This window comes from Cervus elaphus, chromosome 6 (genome assembly GCF_910594005.1).
Source record: "Cervus elaphus chromosome 6, mCerEla1.1, whole genome shotgun sequence".
In the NCBI taxonomy this organism is placed as follows: Eukaryota; Metazoa; Chordata; class Mammalia; order Artiodactyla; family Cervidae; genus Cervus; species Cervus elaphus.
In genome coordinates this window covers 2,304,414-2,320,192 of record NC_057820.1, presented here as the reverse complement: position 1 = coordinate 2,320,192, position 15,779 = coordinate 2,304,414, and the positions used below count along the sequence as shown (strand labels likewise).

General features: G+C 61.2%; 1 protein-coding gene across 4 annotated transcripts in view; it reads right to left on the bottom strand.

Moving 5' to 3' along the window:
- The window catches only part of RGS12 (regulator of G protein signaling 12), a 119,491-nt gene that overhangs the window by 9,610 nt on the left and 94,102 nt on the right, over nt 1–15,779 (bottom strand). For all 4 annotated transcript variants that reach the window (XM_043906053.1, XM_043906052.1, XM_043906055.1 and 1 more), the window contains 12 exons: nt 10,927–11,096; nt 10,451–10,543; nt 9,653–9,796; nt 8,518–8,697; nt 8,091–8,244; nt 6,349–6,425; nt 6,071–6,239; nt 4,463–4,653; nt 4,109–4,182; nt 3,575–3,701; nt 1,410–1,506; nt 191–270 (listed from right to left, as the gene is read on the bottom strand). In XM_043906053.1, coding sequence (XP_043761988.1) covers nt 191–270; nt 1,410–1,506; nt 3,575–3,701; nt 4,109–4,182; nt 4,463–4,653; nt 6,071–6,239; nt 6,349–6,425; nt 8,091–8,244; nt 8,518–8,697; nt 9,653–9,796; nt 10,451–10,543; nt 10,927–11,096 — 1,556 coding nt within the window. The remainder of the gene's footprint in view (nt 1–190; nt 271–1,409; nt 1,507–3,574; nt 3,702–4,108; nt 4,183–4,462; nt 4,654–6,070; nt 6,240–6,348; nt 6,426–8,090; nt 8,245–8,517; nt 8,698–9,652; nt 9,797–10,450; nt 10,544–10,926; nt 11,097–15,779) is intronic.

The following is a 15,779-nucleotide window of genomic DNA, read 5'->3' as shown; positions in this document are numbered from 1 at the left end:
GCATTGCAGAAAAGTCAATCGCAATAAAGACTGCATGTGAGGTACACACACCCACCCAGCGATTCCCAGGCCAGTGGGAGCAGGCACCACAAAGGGGCCCTAGAAGAACCCCCCACCCCGGGGCACAGGCCCAAATGCTGCTGGGGCCGCCGCCCCCGAGCATCGCAGGTGTGGGGCGAGGGGAAATTACCGTAGCCGAGTGATTCCTGGAGCTGGCGTTTCCAGCTGTGCTCTGTCTGACCGGCGCAGCTCTCTGTTTATCTGTGGACGCTGAACACAGCGAGATCGACTTTATACTGCAGTGAACCACAAGCCCATCTCCACATCAACACAATAACGTTTATCCGTCTTTGAGAGCAAAGGTGCACAGAAGCCAAACTTCTCAGGTCCCTTATCTCCATCACGTTCAGGCCGAGGTGCCCGCACAGGGCCAAGGGACAGAGGACCAGCGCCCTGGCCTGGCCGCCTCTGGACAGGGCAGGGGGAGGGCGACCATGCTCACTGGGCTCTGCAGTGAGAGACAGGGCCTCCTGGGGACTGTTGGGCACAAGTGCCTTTAGAAAGTAGGAGGCTGTCACATTCATTACGTATTTTCAACCATGGCCACTGCCCCAAGTCAGGGCCGCAGGCTGGCCCCCAGCCCTCATGGTACACGGCCACTGCTCTGGCCCAGGACGGGCCGGCGCAGTCCTGCCCTCCCGCCTGTGAGCAGCATTCTGCCCCCTGCACACACCTGCTTGCAGCTGCACCTTCAGACTCACCTGTGCACACGGGCCAGGGGGTCCCACCGCATCAGACCCTGGAGGGGGCCCTGCTCAGGCCGCTCGCCCCCCAGACCGGCCGCCGGGCAGGGGGAGAGCGCACTGCACTCTCAGAACCCAGATGGGCCCAGAGGGGGACGAGGGGCTGCGCTGGAGCCCCAAGGGCAGAGAGGCCACCACAGCCCCGGTCACCCGGGGGCACAGACAAGTGACCGGCGCCCCATTTCAGAGCTGAGTCAGCCCGGGAAAGGGATGGGGCAGCTCCCGGCACAGCTCGCCCTGTTCAGTGGACTCCAGGGGCTCCCTGCAGGAGACATGGCCCCGCTACCCCCTGCCTGAGAGGGGCTGAGTCCTCCGGGGAGTGCCGGTCCCTGAGACCCAAGGCGAGGCCAGGTGACCTGACAGAGCCCCGGTGGTCACACTGCTGCCCCGGGGTCTCGGCAGGGCCCGTCACCCTTCTCCTGGCAGAGGAGACACACTTGGCGAGGCCCCAGCGCTCCTGCCCACATCAGATGCCCGTCAGGCTTGAACTCGGCCATGGCGGGGAGCTGCCGGGCCCCGGGAGACCCGAAAGCCGTTAGCGGCCCTCTACGGCGTCATGCTGAGACCCAGACAGCAGAGCCCGGGACCCGGCATTGCTCCGCTCACCTTTCCCTCGGGAGGGGTCCTTCTCCTCCAGGATGACCCGCTGTCCGTCCAGACTCGAGATGGGGGCCCCAAGGTCCAGGGGCTCCTTCTCTCCACTCTAGAGGCAGAGATGGTGCAATGAGCAGCCCATGTGGGCTGGAGCTCTCCGGAACAACCACGTGTGGTCCATCTGCCAGCAAGACCACCCCAGGCTTGATGGAGTCACACAGGCCAGCTGACCCCACATCCTGCCACCTCAGCAGGGCTGGCCACAGACTCCTGATGTAGAATGACACGGATCCCAAACGCTGGCAGGCCTGCCCGAACACAGGCACCCTGAGGAACCGGCGTGAACGGGGCTATCAGCAGGGGCCAGCTGCGGGCTACGCCAAGTCGGGTTGAAGACTCGGGGGTGGAGGGCACGCGGTGGCACCACTAACAGCTGAGTCCCCGAGTCAAGCTGGCCGAGGTCTCAGGACGACTCTCAGCCTGGAGGGGGCAACCCCGAGCCCGCCTCGCTGCTCCTCAGTCTGCCAGGAAGCTCCAGTGGGGCTTCGCGCCCCTCCCTGAGAGCAGGAAGCAGGCGGGTCTGAGGCCCAGGGTCCTGCCCTTCTCCCCTGGGAGACTATTTTGCTGTTCGAGTCCCACAGTTTCTGTCAAAAAACAATCTGAACTTGCAGTCTGGCTCTTGAACTACCTAGGGACCCGACACACAGCCAGAGCTCCAGCCAAGTGGGGAGTGGACAAGGCTAGCAGGTCCAGGTGGCTCATGACCTCTGGCCTCAGCGGCCCACAGCTCACCCAGGAGGGTCCGCAAGAGGGTCCCGGGACAGCCGTAACCTCGGAGACCACCCACGGGGCCCCCATTCTGCCCTCCCCAGTTCTCCCAGCCCCTCGCCCTGGAGCGGCTGGACCACCCTTCTGGCTCAGGCATCAGCATGGAAGGAGCCCTGACCGCCAGCCAGCCCCCCGGGACAGAAGCCCCACAGCTGCCCCATGAGCAAGCTGCCCTGACTCCCCCACTTTACAGAGAGCGCTACAGGCACAGAGCGTTAAGCCACAGCTTAGGAGCTCAATCAAGAGAGGGCAGGGAGGCCACGTGACACCCAGGCCATGCGCCTCTCCATCGGGCACATTCTAGACTCCAGATTCTGGGGCAATGCTCCCCCCCGTCCCCTCCCCCACTGTCCCAAGCTGGGGGGAGGGAGCCCTGGGTTCCCCTCAGGGCTGGTCCTCTGCTTCACTTCAAAATTTCTGAACAATTCTGGAGCTCGTCTCAGAGAAAATAAAAATCCTAACAATACTTGCAATCTATCTCTGATACAGTATATTTTGTAAAGATAGGAGAACACAGACCAATGGGCCATAACTGTGTGCTCAGTCTCCTCAACGTGTCCAACTCTTCGCGACCCCATGGACTGTAGCCCACAGGCTGCTCTGTCCATGGGCTTCTCCAGGCAGGAATCCTGGAGCGGGCTGCCATTTCCTCATCCAGGGGATCTTCCCCACCCAGGGACCGATGTCTCCTGTGAGTCCTACGTTGCAGGCGTGTTCTTTATCGCTGAGCCACGAGAAAGCCCCCAGTGGGTCCCAAAATCACTACATTTCAAAGCAAACACGTGGCTCATGTGAGGACAGCCCCGAGCCTGCTGGCCCGAGTACCCCCAGACGCCCTCCGGCGACAGGGTGGGGCTCTGCTCTGTCCCTCCTTAACCCGTTCACTAAGTAACCCGATGGCCAGCTGGGAAATGCCGAAGTGCCATCAGACCCTCAGCATGTGCGCAGCTGGGCAGTTAGCGGGCTCATGAGGGTCTGGTGTGGATGGATCGGGCAGCTCCCGCCCTTGAACCGACGCCTGATCAGATGCGCAAATGGCAGGAGGCTGCAGGGTTTTCCTTGTTTCTTTTCTTGGCCTCCTTGGGCCAAAACCCCCAAATCTCAACTCAAACCCAGAGGGCACAACAGGGGTATGAACAGCGAGCGTTTCCACTGCAGGGTGGGAGGCAGACGGGTGGAGGTGACACCCTCCCAGGGCTCTGGGCGCCACCAGCCGCTCCTCATCCGTCCCTTGGATGCCACAGGCCACTTCGTGGACGACTGGGGGCAAACTGCACCCCAGCAGGCAGGAGCTCGTGGGCAGCTCAGAGCACAGGGGGCCCCGTGACCCCGTCAGCCTGGTCACTCACCAGCCGGGCCACCAGCTCACTCAGGCGCAGGCCGTACTTGGCCGCCACGGGACGCAGCACCTCCGTGACGGGCTTGCTGGGCTTGGCCTTGAGTCCCACGGATCGGTTAATCGGCACCAGATCCAGCCTGGGCGGAGGGGGAGAAACAAGTACGCCTTTGCACACGCACATGCAACCCTCACGCAGACGCTCTCCCTCGAGAGCAGAGCGGCGTGGCACCCACAGCGTCACCATCACCAGGGCAGCCCTGTTCCACCGGGAGAGAGCCTGCAGGGGCTTCTCCAGGACCCGGGGGCCGCCCCCCGGCGGCCCCCAGCAGCCACCCCACGGGACGGCCCTGCGCCGGGTGCAGCCCGACGGTGGTCGCTGGCAGGGAGCGTGACCCTCTGGCCCCAGGGACTCCTCCCCCTCCGAGCTCACAGTGGGGGTGTTGGCCCTCCCATCCCAGCGGAGCGGAGGCCAGCATATCAAGTCTTCAGAAACGGCCCTGTGGCTCCGCAAACCTTACGGAACCGGCAGCTGCATTTTTCTTACCGAAATAAAGTGCGTTTTTCTAGGCGCAGGTCCCTGGACTCCAAGATGCTACTGTCCTGATGCAGCACCAGAGGCTTCAAGCACACGGAAGAAACCAAGAGGGACGTCAGCAGGGGCCGGGCGCACAGCCGTGGGGAGCCAACTGCGGGGAGCACAGCCGCGGGGAGCACAGCGCGGCTGCGGAGCCCGCAGGGGGAGTGCACAGCCCAGCCAGGCTCCCGGATGGGGCTCCGGCAGAGGCGGCAGGGAGCCCGCGGGTGAGGTGGACAGATGCGGGCGGGCTGGCTCCCCACCAGCAGGATCCCCACAGGGCAGGCGCCCCCCGGAGAAGGGCCCGAGGTCCCGCAGCCGTACCTTGTCCCCGCCCACCAGGAAGAGGTCCACGGCAGCCCCGTTGATGCCGTGCCGCTCGCAGAGCCCGGCCAGCACGTCCTTGATGGAGAGCCCCGCCCTGACCAGCACCACGCAGGCCGTCCCGTCAGGCAGCTGGATGCTGCAGTGCTTGGCCGGCTTGTCCCGCTCGGGCGCGAGAGTTCTGCAGGCCTCTGGCTGGGGACAGGGAGACACGGGGTGGGCACAGGGTGGGGGCGCTCGGGCGGGGCTGGCGCTGCTTGCACACGCCGGGGCGGGGGCAGGGCGCCCCCCCGTGCACACCCAGCTCCAGCACACAGCCCGTTCTGACAAGTGCATGCTGCATTGCAGGGCCTCCGGCCGACATGGGAGGGAGCCAGCCCCTGTCTCAACCTCGGGTGCCGTCCGGATGGGCCCACCCTCCAACCTCTGGGTCTAACTCTCACAAGGGTTAGGCTGACAGCTAACCACACAGCTTTCCTGCTCAGAACAGGATGGGTCTTTCCACTGTGGTTTCTGGGGGGTCTGGTCTTGGCCTCCCTGACCCAGAAGCGCATGCAGTCACCTCTGGAGCCCCGTGGGGCCACTCGGGGTCCATGAACTGCGCTGCCTGCCTGCCACTCAGTCTGGGGGCCGCAGACACGTGAGGCAGGCTGGACCAGCACTGAGGGCCTGCGGCCCAACCTCCGCTGCTTCTGGTTGCTTTTCTGGCTCTTTCTGCCTGACCTCCCAGGACTGGAGGCCTTTCTGGGAGGACCGGACTGACAGCAGGGCAGGGGGTGCGGCCAGGCCGAGGCTCAGGGGCAGCAGCACACGTCCGAGGTCAGAGGAGCAGGTGGGGGGAGGTGGGGTGGGGACACAGGGGGCCCCGGGCCCTTCCTCCAGGGGGCAGGCGGGGGGCTGCAGCCTGCGGTGCCCGCGGCCCGGGCCTCACGGCGGGCAGATGCGTTTCCCTCTACCAGGGGAAGGGGCCGGGGCAGAGCAGCGCTGCAGTAACCGCGTGGTGCGGAGGGGGCGAGCGCGGGTGGGCGGCCCCTTGCTGCACTTGGAGCCGGGTCCCAGGGCAGGACCGGAGCCGCACAGCGGCCCAGCTCCCGGGGCAGACCCCAGGTCCCTCCACAATGCGCCTCCAGGTCCCTGAGCCCCAGGAGCCCCTCCTGCCAAAAGGGGCTCTCCACACACATCCTCCTAAGGTCTGACCACCCTGCTCCTCAGGTTCGTAACACACTCTCCTGGGGTCGGAAAATCCCTTTCACCCAAATGTGACTTCAGAAAACGAGTCTGTAGGTGTCAGACGGAGAGAAAATGGCCCCAGCGTGCCCTTCTCGGATGCACGTGTGATAGACACGTACTTTGAAGCCGCTGGACCGCGGGTGGCCCGTGAGGTGGCAACAGCCGACTGGTGCACAGTCTGCCTGACAACTCCGCCTGGTGCCGCCCCGGATGGAGAAGAAATGCATCCTGCCCTAACCCCTGCCTGGCCGTTTCAAGAGACGAGGCTGCTGACAATAGGGTTTCCCGGAGCTGGCGTCAGACAGCAGCCAAGAAGCCAGCCGGTCTGCCAACGCCTCCTCCACGTCACTGGAAACGGGGGCCCAGCAGGCGGCTCACCAGGGTGAAGGGCGCGGGGCCGGGCAGGTCGGGCACCACCCCCAGCACACGGGCGCGGCTGCGGGGCACCGGAGCTCACCGCCCCGCGGATGTGCAGGTGCCAAGACAAAGAGGAGCACCTGCTGCTCCCGTGGGCGTCCAGAGCCACGTGCCCGATCGAGAACAAACGCTGGGGAATAAAGCCCGAGATATTCTCGGTGCTCCAGGGCACCCTCCCACCCATCCCCGCTCCTCCTGGAAGCCCCGTGGACGAGGGCGGCGGCTCTGCAGGCACTCACCAGGTCCAGGCTCCCAGCCGAGGACACGGAACCCTGTGACTCCCGGCGGGCCAGGCCTCCGTTGGCGTGCAGGGCGTCTGCGGGGACACGGGCACTCAGAATACCACCGCACCAGCCTCATGCCTCTTCACGTAACGCAGCCACTCCCCAAGCGTGGCTGGGCCCCCACACCCCCAGCGGCTCAGGCTGGACAGATGTACTGGGAGGACAGGAGCCTGGCTCGGAGGCCCGTGCACAGCACGGCCTCCCCTGGCACCTATCGGAGCCGGGAGCCCGACCCAGGCCTGTGCTCTGCTCTGTTCGTGGCCGAGCGCCCCCCACCCCCGCCTCACAGTCAACACACAGCAAGTGCAGGGCCTCGAGGCCCCTCACTAATCCGGAATCGTTATCTCCGCACACGGCTTAACAGGCAGCAGGTCACTGCAGCTTCACCGTCAGCTCCTGGGAAGTCCTGAACCAGCGATGATCGCACTGTCTGAGGTCACTAACAGAGCTAATTATAGTCTGAAAGTCGCGCCTACTCTGCCGCAGAAAGGCCCTTCCAGAGCACAGCGCCGACTCCCGGATGAGGCCTCTGTGCAGGGCCCTGGGGCTGAGCAGGGGCCCGATTACATGGAGGCCCCCAGGGCCCACCGACCACCTTCCAAAAGCAACAGACAGCCAGGCAATCGAGTCAGAGCTCCTGGGGAGGGCCCTGGACTCAGGGTTTAGCACCCCTTCCAGGTGGCTCTCTAAAGATCGGGGTATGGGGGCCCTGGCCTCCTGGGGTCCTCTCTGGGGGCACAGCCCTAGAAAGGCAGGCCCTCCCTCATCTTGGGTCCTCGGGGGTCCCTGACCCCACTGACCACGGCACCCCCATCCCCCAGCCGTCTGCCCTTCTTTGGGGAAAGACTGCTGTCCCAGCGGTCCCCGGCCGGCCCGGAGCCTGAGGGCCCCACCAGGCGCACAGTCCTCCCCACGCCTCTCTCTGTAAAAGGGACACAAGGCCCCCATTGCGGGCTGCTCTGAGGAGGAGACAAACACCCTCCACACACCGCCCGGCACAGCGCGGGCCCTGCCCCTGGAGGCTGCCTCCACGCCGTCCTCAGCTGTTCCCTGTCTGAGCCCCCAAAGGGCTCCCGGTTTAAACCTGGGGACCAGGCCTGAAGCCTACAGGTGACTTGCTGGAAAATAACCCTGCTCGTGGCAGTCTGTGGGGAATAAACAGCCCGTCCCCCGCTGCCTCGCACCCCTACCCCACCACCTCCTCTCAGCAACGCCCCCGCCCCCCTCACCCTCTCTTCCCAGGCACACACGAGAAAGAAGCACAGGGAAAAAGCTCTAGAATGCTGACCTTTAAGATTTGCGACAATAAAATGACGATTTTGAAAATGCTTGATAACCGAGCTATGGTGTCACATTTTCTTTAAAAAACGACAAAGGCTCATGGTCCCCGGCACACCGCAGAAAAGCAAGAGCTGCCTGGGTGGACGGAAGGCAGACACCTGTGTTTCCCTCTTTTCTCCTGGTTGTATCTCCCAAACTTTCTACAAAGAGCTCGGGCAAGACGGTGGTTGAGTGGCAGGCACTAAGCCCCCCGCAGGGCACCGAGGCTGGGGGGCGGGGGTGGAACATACCCCGTGCCTCTCAGAGGACCTGGAGCCGCCCTGCGTCCCCAGCCAGCTGCTCCGTGGGCCGCCTCACAGCACAGCCCACACTGGCTCCTCCGTGCCCCCAGCCCCCGCACAGGACAGACCACGAACCATTGGGACGGTCGCCGTGGTCCTTCTTCTTCTGGGAGCGTCCGGTGCTCCTGGTCCGCGACCACGAGAAGAAGGCGCCTTTCCGCTTCCTCTCACTGTCTTCGTCCCCCAGCTCTTCGTTCAGGGACCGTCCTGATTTCGATTTTCCGCTCAACTGCCGTCAAAGGGAAAGCGCTATTAAAACAGCGTGACGCTGCTGTAGGGTCGCAGGAGACACACGCGAAGGGAAGTGGGGTGGGACGCCCAGGCGGGGGCGCCGAGGGAGGTGCAGCCCGCCAACCCCTCCAGACCAGCAGCTGGCCCCCGCCCCGCCCAGAGCCCCAGGAGTGCAGGCCTTTCGGGTTCTGCGAGTGAGGGAAGACGCCAACAGGGACGTCTGCTGTCTGCAGAGCGCCCTCCTGGGGAAGGCTGGCGCGCGGGTGGGCACCTTCTTGGGCGTGGACGTGTTGGAGTGGCCTGAGCTGGCGCTGTGCTTGGAGACGGGGCTGCTGGGGACCTGCTGCGCGTCGGGCAGCGGGCGGCCCTCCACCTCCGCCAGGATGCACTCCTGGTACAGCGGGGATTTCAGGAACCGTGTGTAGCTGTCGAACTTCATCAGGTTGAAGATCTGCCGGGAAAACGCAGCGCTGCCCCATCACAGACGGAACTGGACCCTCGGTCCCCAAGGTGCAGGCCTCTTCCCAGAGCCCCTTGTCTCCCTTGCAGGGGTCACCCAGGCTCCTCAACGTGTGATCATGCTTCTTGGAACACGCCAGCCCCTGGGGTCACGCTTACAAACAGCCCGGTCCAACACCGACATGAAGCCAGCGCCTGAGCTGACTCAGGACAGGCAAGGTGCAGTCGTGGACAACCTTGACTTTGTTAAACAGGAATGAAACCAAGGCAACCAGAATCTAAAGGAAGTGAGACCTGCCTTGAATATACATTCCTCGGGACTTCCCTGGTGGCCCAGTGGCTAAGACTCCAGGGTTCCCATGCAGGGGCCTCAGGTTCAATCCCTGGTCATGGAACTAGAACACACACGCTGTAGCTCAGACCCAGTGCAGCCAAATATATAAATATGTATAAAAAGATAATACCTTCCTCCATTTTTTAACCTAATTCTTGTGACTAGGCAATAGAAGGAACTTCTGCTGAGGCCAGGGGACACGCGCTCCAACAGTGGGTCTGCGTGGACACAGGCTCTGACACTGGGTCCCGCGTGGACACGGGCTCTGACACTGGGTCCCGCGTGGACACGGGCTCTGACAGTGGGTCCGCGTGGACACGGGCTCTGACACTAGGTCCCACAAACACTTCTCATTACCGTGATGTCCTAAAGCTGAAGAGACCCAAACACCTATGGATCTGTGTGTGTCAACGCCCATGAGCCTGTGATCACGCACAGAGAGGAGCCAACAGACAGGGACGCGGTGCTGGGCCTTCCTGCTCCAGGCCCTGCTGAACCCCGGCCCTGAGATGGGAGCCCAGTGCGGGGGGCCCCGCTACACTCCCTGCGGGGGCTGGTGCCTGTGGGAGCAGCCCTCCAGGACCCCATCCTCTGTCCCTGCCAGGGCCGTCACCTGGAGTTGCTGCTCCTTGAACATGTCGGGGTGGGGGGCGCTGAGGATGTCGTCCGCCAGCTGGGCCTGGCTGTCGATGTTGACTGGCGTGGTGGCCTTGCTGCCCAGGAACTTACTGAAGATCTCGCGGGCCCTGTAGGAGAGCTGACGGGGCAGCGTGTGAGCCGGACACGCAGACTGCACACGCCTTCTGTGTCTGTTCACCACTGCAGCCCGAACGCCTGACATGACTCCGGGCACTGGAGACGCATTTTCTTGGGACCTAATAACCATCTCTTGGTTGAAAACTGACCGAAAGTACCAGCTCGGCATGAAACTTTTCAATGAATTGGCTCCTTTCCAGGTCCTGTCAAAGGGCAATCTGAATGCTCAGAAGACCTGGGCTGGGACCTGCCACGCGGTCCCTGCGGCGCCGAGCGCGGGGGTCAGAGGGAAGCGGGGACCGGCTGCCTCAGGGCAGGTCGCGCCGGGACCCCGCCCGCCCCACGCAGCCTGCACGTGGCTGCCCAGACGGAAGCTCCTGGAATGCACCCCCCCCCAGATTCTCTCCCAGCTCCCCGTCCACACTGGGCGGCAGGCAGTACATGTGCTGAGGAAAGTGTTAGGGCTCCAGGCATTTATGAAAGCTAAGTTTAGGCAAAATTAAATATCACATATATTAAGAAACATTCTGAAAGAGGCATTTTTTTTAATCATGTGAAAGTTGTGCGTGGACTTTTCAGACCGCACTAGGTGTGAACCTCCACTGAAACCCCCACCCTCCACCCCCCACCCCACATCCCCGTCCGAAAAACCTACCTCCTTTTTGTCATGTGCGGGAACATGATTAAAATATTCACAGGCCTGCCAGAACAAAATGTTTTCTTCACTGAACTCCTTCCTCAGAAAATCCTAAGGAAAACACCATTGATTAACCATCACATGGTCCTCAGAAGAGGGCCCGTCAGTGGTGGGGGGACCTCACCACTGTGCTGTCTCTTCCCCACTTTACTCTGATTTTCCCCTTTCACAGAAACCAGAGGTGCCAAGCGCCTCTCCAGAGTTCCCCTAGAGACAAACTCAAAGGCTGGGGATGCCCAAGGAGCCGAGAATCCCTCCCGAGGGCCGACCCAGCTCACAGGCAGCGGATGAGGGTTCACAGAGGCCCTGATGCAGCAGAGAGAGGCTCCCTCCAACCCCGGGCCTGAGAGTCTGGGGCTGAGGCAGGAGGGGAAGACGCCTGCCCCGCCTGCCCAGTCCCGCTGGAAGGGGTGCCCACTGCCCGTCAGACTCACGGAGAAGTAGCGAACGCCAAGTGGGTCCTGCAGAAGGCGCTCGAAGGACACGGCCCAGCTGGCCACCCTGCGCTCGCGCAGACGCCGGCAGCTCTGCACGCTGGGCAGGCTGGCATTGCTGCTGAGGCTGTGGTTGCTCACGCAATCCTTCAGGTCGGCGCCGGTCAGCTCTGTGGGCCACAGACACCTCGCTCACCACGGCCCTGCCCTCCTGTCCGCCGCCTCCCCGAGCCGTCCCCTCTGGGCGGAGGGGAGTGCCCACGCTGCCGCCACGTCGTCAGGCACCGGGGACGAGACAGAACATGCCTCCTGCAGCAGAGGCGCACCCAGACACGGGCACTCCCAGGTCGCGGCCAGCCTGGCTGCAGGAGCCACAGGGAGCGAGCTGAGTCCGCCCAGGGTCCTGAGGCACCTGGAGCCGGGGCCGGGTGACGGTGGGCGGAGCAGAGGGCAAGGGGCACCAGCAAGGGGCACCCAAAGAGACACGCACGTCACTCAGGGCACCACGGTGCCCAGCAGGGGGCAGGACCCACACACGCACCGTCCGGACCCGCCCTGCTAGAGCCCAACACACAGACCCCAAGAGGAAAGCTCCGGTTCTGTGTGCTCCGACACACTCACAGGCCGGCTCACACTCACACTGACTCACTCACAGGCCGGCTCACACTCACACTCACACACTCACAGGCTGGCTCACACTCACACTGACACACTCACAGGCAGGCTCACACTCACACTGACACACTCACAGGCCGGCTCACACTCACACTGACACACTCACAGGCAGGCTCACACTCACACTGACACACTCACAGGCCAGCTCACACTCACACACTCACAGGCAGGCTCACACTCACACTCACACTGACACACTCACAGGCCGGCTCACACTCACACTGACACACTCACAGGCCGGCTCACACTCACACTGACTCACAGGCCAGCTCACACTCACACTGACACACTCACAGGCAGGCTCACACTCACACTGACTCATAGGCAGGCTCACACTCACTGACACACTCACAGGCCGGCTCACACTCACACTGACTCACTCACAGGCAGGCTCACACTCACACTGACTCACTCACAGGCCAGCTCACACTCACACACACACTGACACACTCACAGGCCGGCTCACACTCACACTGACTCACAGGCCAGCTCACACTCACACTGACACACTCACAGGCCGGCTCACACTCACACTGACTCACTCACAGGCAGCCTCACACTCACACTGACACACTCACAGGCCGGCTCACACTCACACACACACTGACACACTCACAGGCCAGCTCACACTCACACCCCTCCCCTCTCTCCTTGGGGCTGGGGTCCAGGAAGACCCCACGGCTCCACGTTTGACTGAACACCAGAGATGCTCACCCCCTGAGTCAACCTCTCCTCCCGACACACTTCCCCACATGTGCTTTATCAGAACTGGACAAAACCGAGTGTGGAGATCCGTGAGGACAACTACACAAGACAGAGGCAGGGCCACCCCACCCGACGTCAGACGCACGGCACACCGCGTCCTGCAGAAGCGTCCACTCTGCCAACAGGACACATCGGTCACCAGTGAGCACTGCGGGCCAGCGGCGGCCGCCTGGACAGTAACAGGGTGGGGGCTCCCAGCGCGCTCCAGACAAACCCCGCACGGACCAAAGACTCAGACGTGAACAGTGAAGTCAGAGAAACACGAGGAGAGCACAGCAGAGTCCTCTGAAATGCCGAGTGAGGACCCCCAGAGCACTCGCGCCCAGAGCTGGGGGGACAGACTCAGAGTCTCCGTGTGTGAGAACAGGCTGTGTGATGCCGGGGGTGGGCAGCGTGGGTGGGAGGCCCGAGGGCACGAACGCCAGGCCCGAGATGAACCATCCCTGAGACGGGATCCACAGTGAGTACAGTCAACACCGCGTCTGAGAGCACAGCTACGAGAGAGAACGTGACAAGCTCTCCACGTGTGTGCGCTCAGTTGTGGCCGACTCTGTGACCCTGTGGACTGTGGCCCACCAGGCCCCTCTGTCCATGGGATTCTCCAGGCAGGAACACTGGAGCGGGTTGCCATGCCGTCCTCCAGGGCATCTTCCTGGCCGAGGGATCGAACCCGTGTCTCTTACGTCTCCTGCACTGGCGAGCAGGTTCTTTACCATTAGCCCCCCCAGGAAGCGCTACAACTTCTCATCTCAAACGTCTGCAACAGTGTGTGGTGACCCTTTTACAATATATACACATTTTGAACCATCGTTGTACATCTGAAACAAACGCTGTCTATCAACTACACCTCAACAAAATAAAATGAAATCTCGGTATGTAAACAACACTGCAAGCGAAGTCAAAGACAAGCAAGAAACTGGAAAATGCATTTAACATGTTACGCAGTTGGAGGCCTAGTTTCCCGTGTGTTTAAGAGCAACTAAACATCATACGGAAAAAGATGAAGAAGCCCAAGAAAAGCGGGAGAAGAGCATGGTCAGTCCCCAGGCATGGGCTGCGGTGGACCCCACCCCAAGGAGCCAAAGCGACGGGAACCCAGAGCCAGCGTCGGGGCGCAGGGGCTGGGCCAGGAGGCTCTCCTGCTGCACTCCACGCTGAGAAACGGCTGTCCTCACGAGACGAGCAGTCTTCCTGAAAACACTGTGACTGTGAGCCCGAGACACTCTCCAGGTTCCTCCCTTGAGGCCACGTGGCTGAACTGAGAGCTGAGGGGTGAACAGAAGGTAACCGACCTGAGAAAAGCCTTCCGTGAGGACGAGCACGTGCAAAGGCCCTGGGGCTGGAGACACACGGCTCACAGCTGGGGTGGTTGGGCGCCTAAGCGGCAGGAGAGCCCCGAAGGCAGGGCCAGCGGGGCGGGTGGTGGACACCCGAGCTGTGTGGGTTTCACCCTGGGGGCAGCGATAAGCAAGGAAGGGCAAGATGGGAGAAAATATCTGCAAACAAGGCAACTGACAGCGCTTAATCTCTGAAATATAGAAGCAGCTCATACAACCCAACAACAAAGAAACAAACAACGCGATCGAAAAATAAACAGAAGACCTAAATAGACATTTCTCCAAAGATGACCTACAGATGGCCTATAGCACATAAAAAAATACTGAACATCACTAATTATTAGGGAAATGCAAATCAAAATTACAACGAGGTATTACCTCACATCAGTCAGAATGGCCACCATCAAAATATCTACAAATGATAAATGCTGGAGAGGGTGTGGAGAAAGGGCGTGTGTGGAGTCAAAGCTATGGTTTTTCCAGTAGTCATGTGTGGATGTGAGAATTGGACCATAAAGAAAGCTGAGTGCCGAAGAGCTGATGCTTTTGAACTCTGGTGTTGGAGAAGACTCTTGAGAGTCCCTTGGACTGCAAGGAGATCAAACCAGTCCATCCTAAAGGAAATCAGTCCTGCATATTCACTGGAAGGACGGATGCTGAAGCTGAAACTCCAATACTTTGGCCACCTGATGGGAAGAGCTGACTCACTGGAAAAGACCCTGATGCTGAGAAAGATTGAAGGCAGGAGGAGAAGGGGACGACAGAGGATGACATGGTTGGATGGCATCACTGACTCAATGGACATGCATTTGAGCAAGCTCCAGGAGATGGTATAGGACTGGGAAGCCTGGCGTGCTGCAGTCCATGGGGTCACAAAGAGTCACAGGACTGAGCGACTGAACAATGAATATACAGAATAGATAAACAACATGGTCCTATTGTACACCACAGAGAACTATATTCAACAGCCTGTGATAAACCAATGAACAAGAATATTTTTTAAAAAGAATGTACATATATATGTGTGTGTACACGTGTGTGTGTGTGTCTATGTGTTGGAATGTAACTGAATCGGTTTGCCGTACAGCAGAAATCAACACAACGTTGTAAATGAACTATACTTCAGTAAAAGATATTGGGAAAAAATCACATCTATGTTAGAAAATAAGACAAGTAATAATAGCAATAGTAACAGAAGGGACCTGGTCCTCCTGGCTGCCCGTGGAGAGGGGCCCTGAGCGCTGCCCTGGCAGAGGTGTGGCTGAGGGCACTGGGGGCGGGGGCGGGGCTGAGAGGACTGCAGGCGTGGAGCATGGGGGGCGGGGAGAGGTGGGCAGCACGTGCTCCAACACGGAGCAGGCCCTGAGCAGGTACGCAGAGCAGGAGGGAGGCGGGTGCGGGCCCCACGCCGCAGGTTCGCGGAGGGATCAGGGAAGGGAAGGACGAATGCGGAATACACGCTTTAGGGAAAGATGACCCATACACTGACTCATTTCTATTAAGACTCGGCAAATACGAATTGCTTTTAGGACTCACAGATCAACCGCTGTCACTTTAAAAGTCTCATCGAGGGCTTCCCTGGTGGCCGGTAGTAAAGAATCCACTTGTCAAGAGTGCTGCCCTGGCAGAGGCTCCATCCCAGATGCGGGAAGACCCACGTGCCTCAGAGCAGCTACAGAGCCTGAGGTTCAGAGCCGGGAGCCGCAGTTGCGGAGCCCACGTGCGGCTGACCGCAATGAGAGAAGAGCCGGCAGCCACGAAGAGCCAGCACGGCCGAAAATAAATAAGATTAGTTTTTAAAAGTCTCATCGATAAAGACGCTTTACAATCAGAATAAAAGGAACCTCCTGGCCCCTGGGTGTGGGCTCTGTGGGTCAGCAGCACACTCTGGGGTCCGCCTTGACAGACTCCTGGTGGGAGCCGGGCGGTCCCCGCGCGGAGTCTTAGGGGCGCTGGCGTCCTGCACAGGAAGATGGTGTAGGGAAGGGGTTGGGGCGGGGGGGGGGGGGGCTCCGCCAGCAGACAGAGCCCCGCTCCAGGAAGTCGCTTCAGCTGAAAACTCCTGCTCCCCTGAGG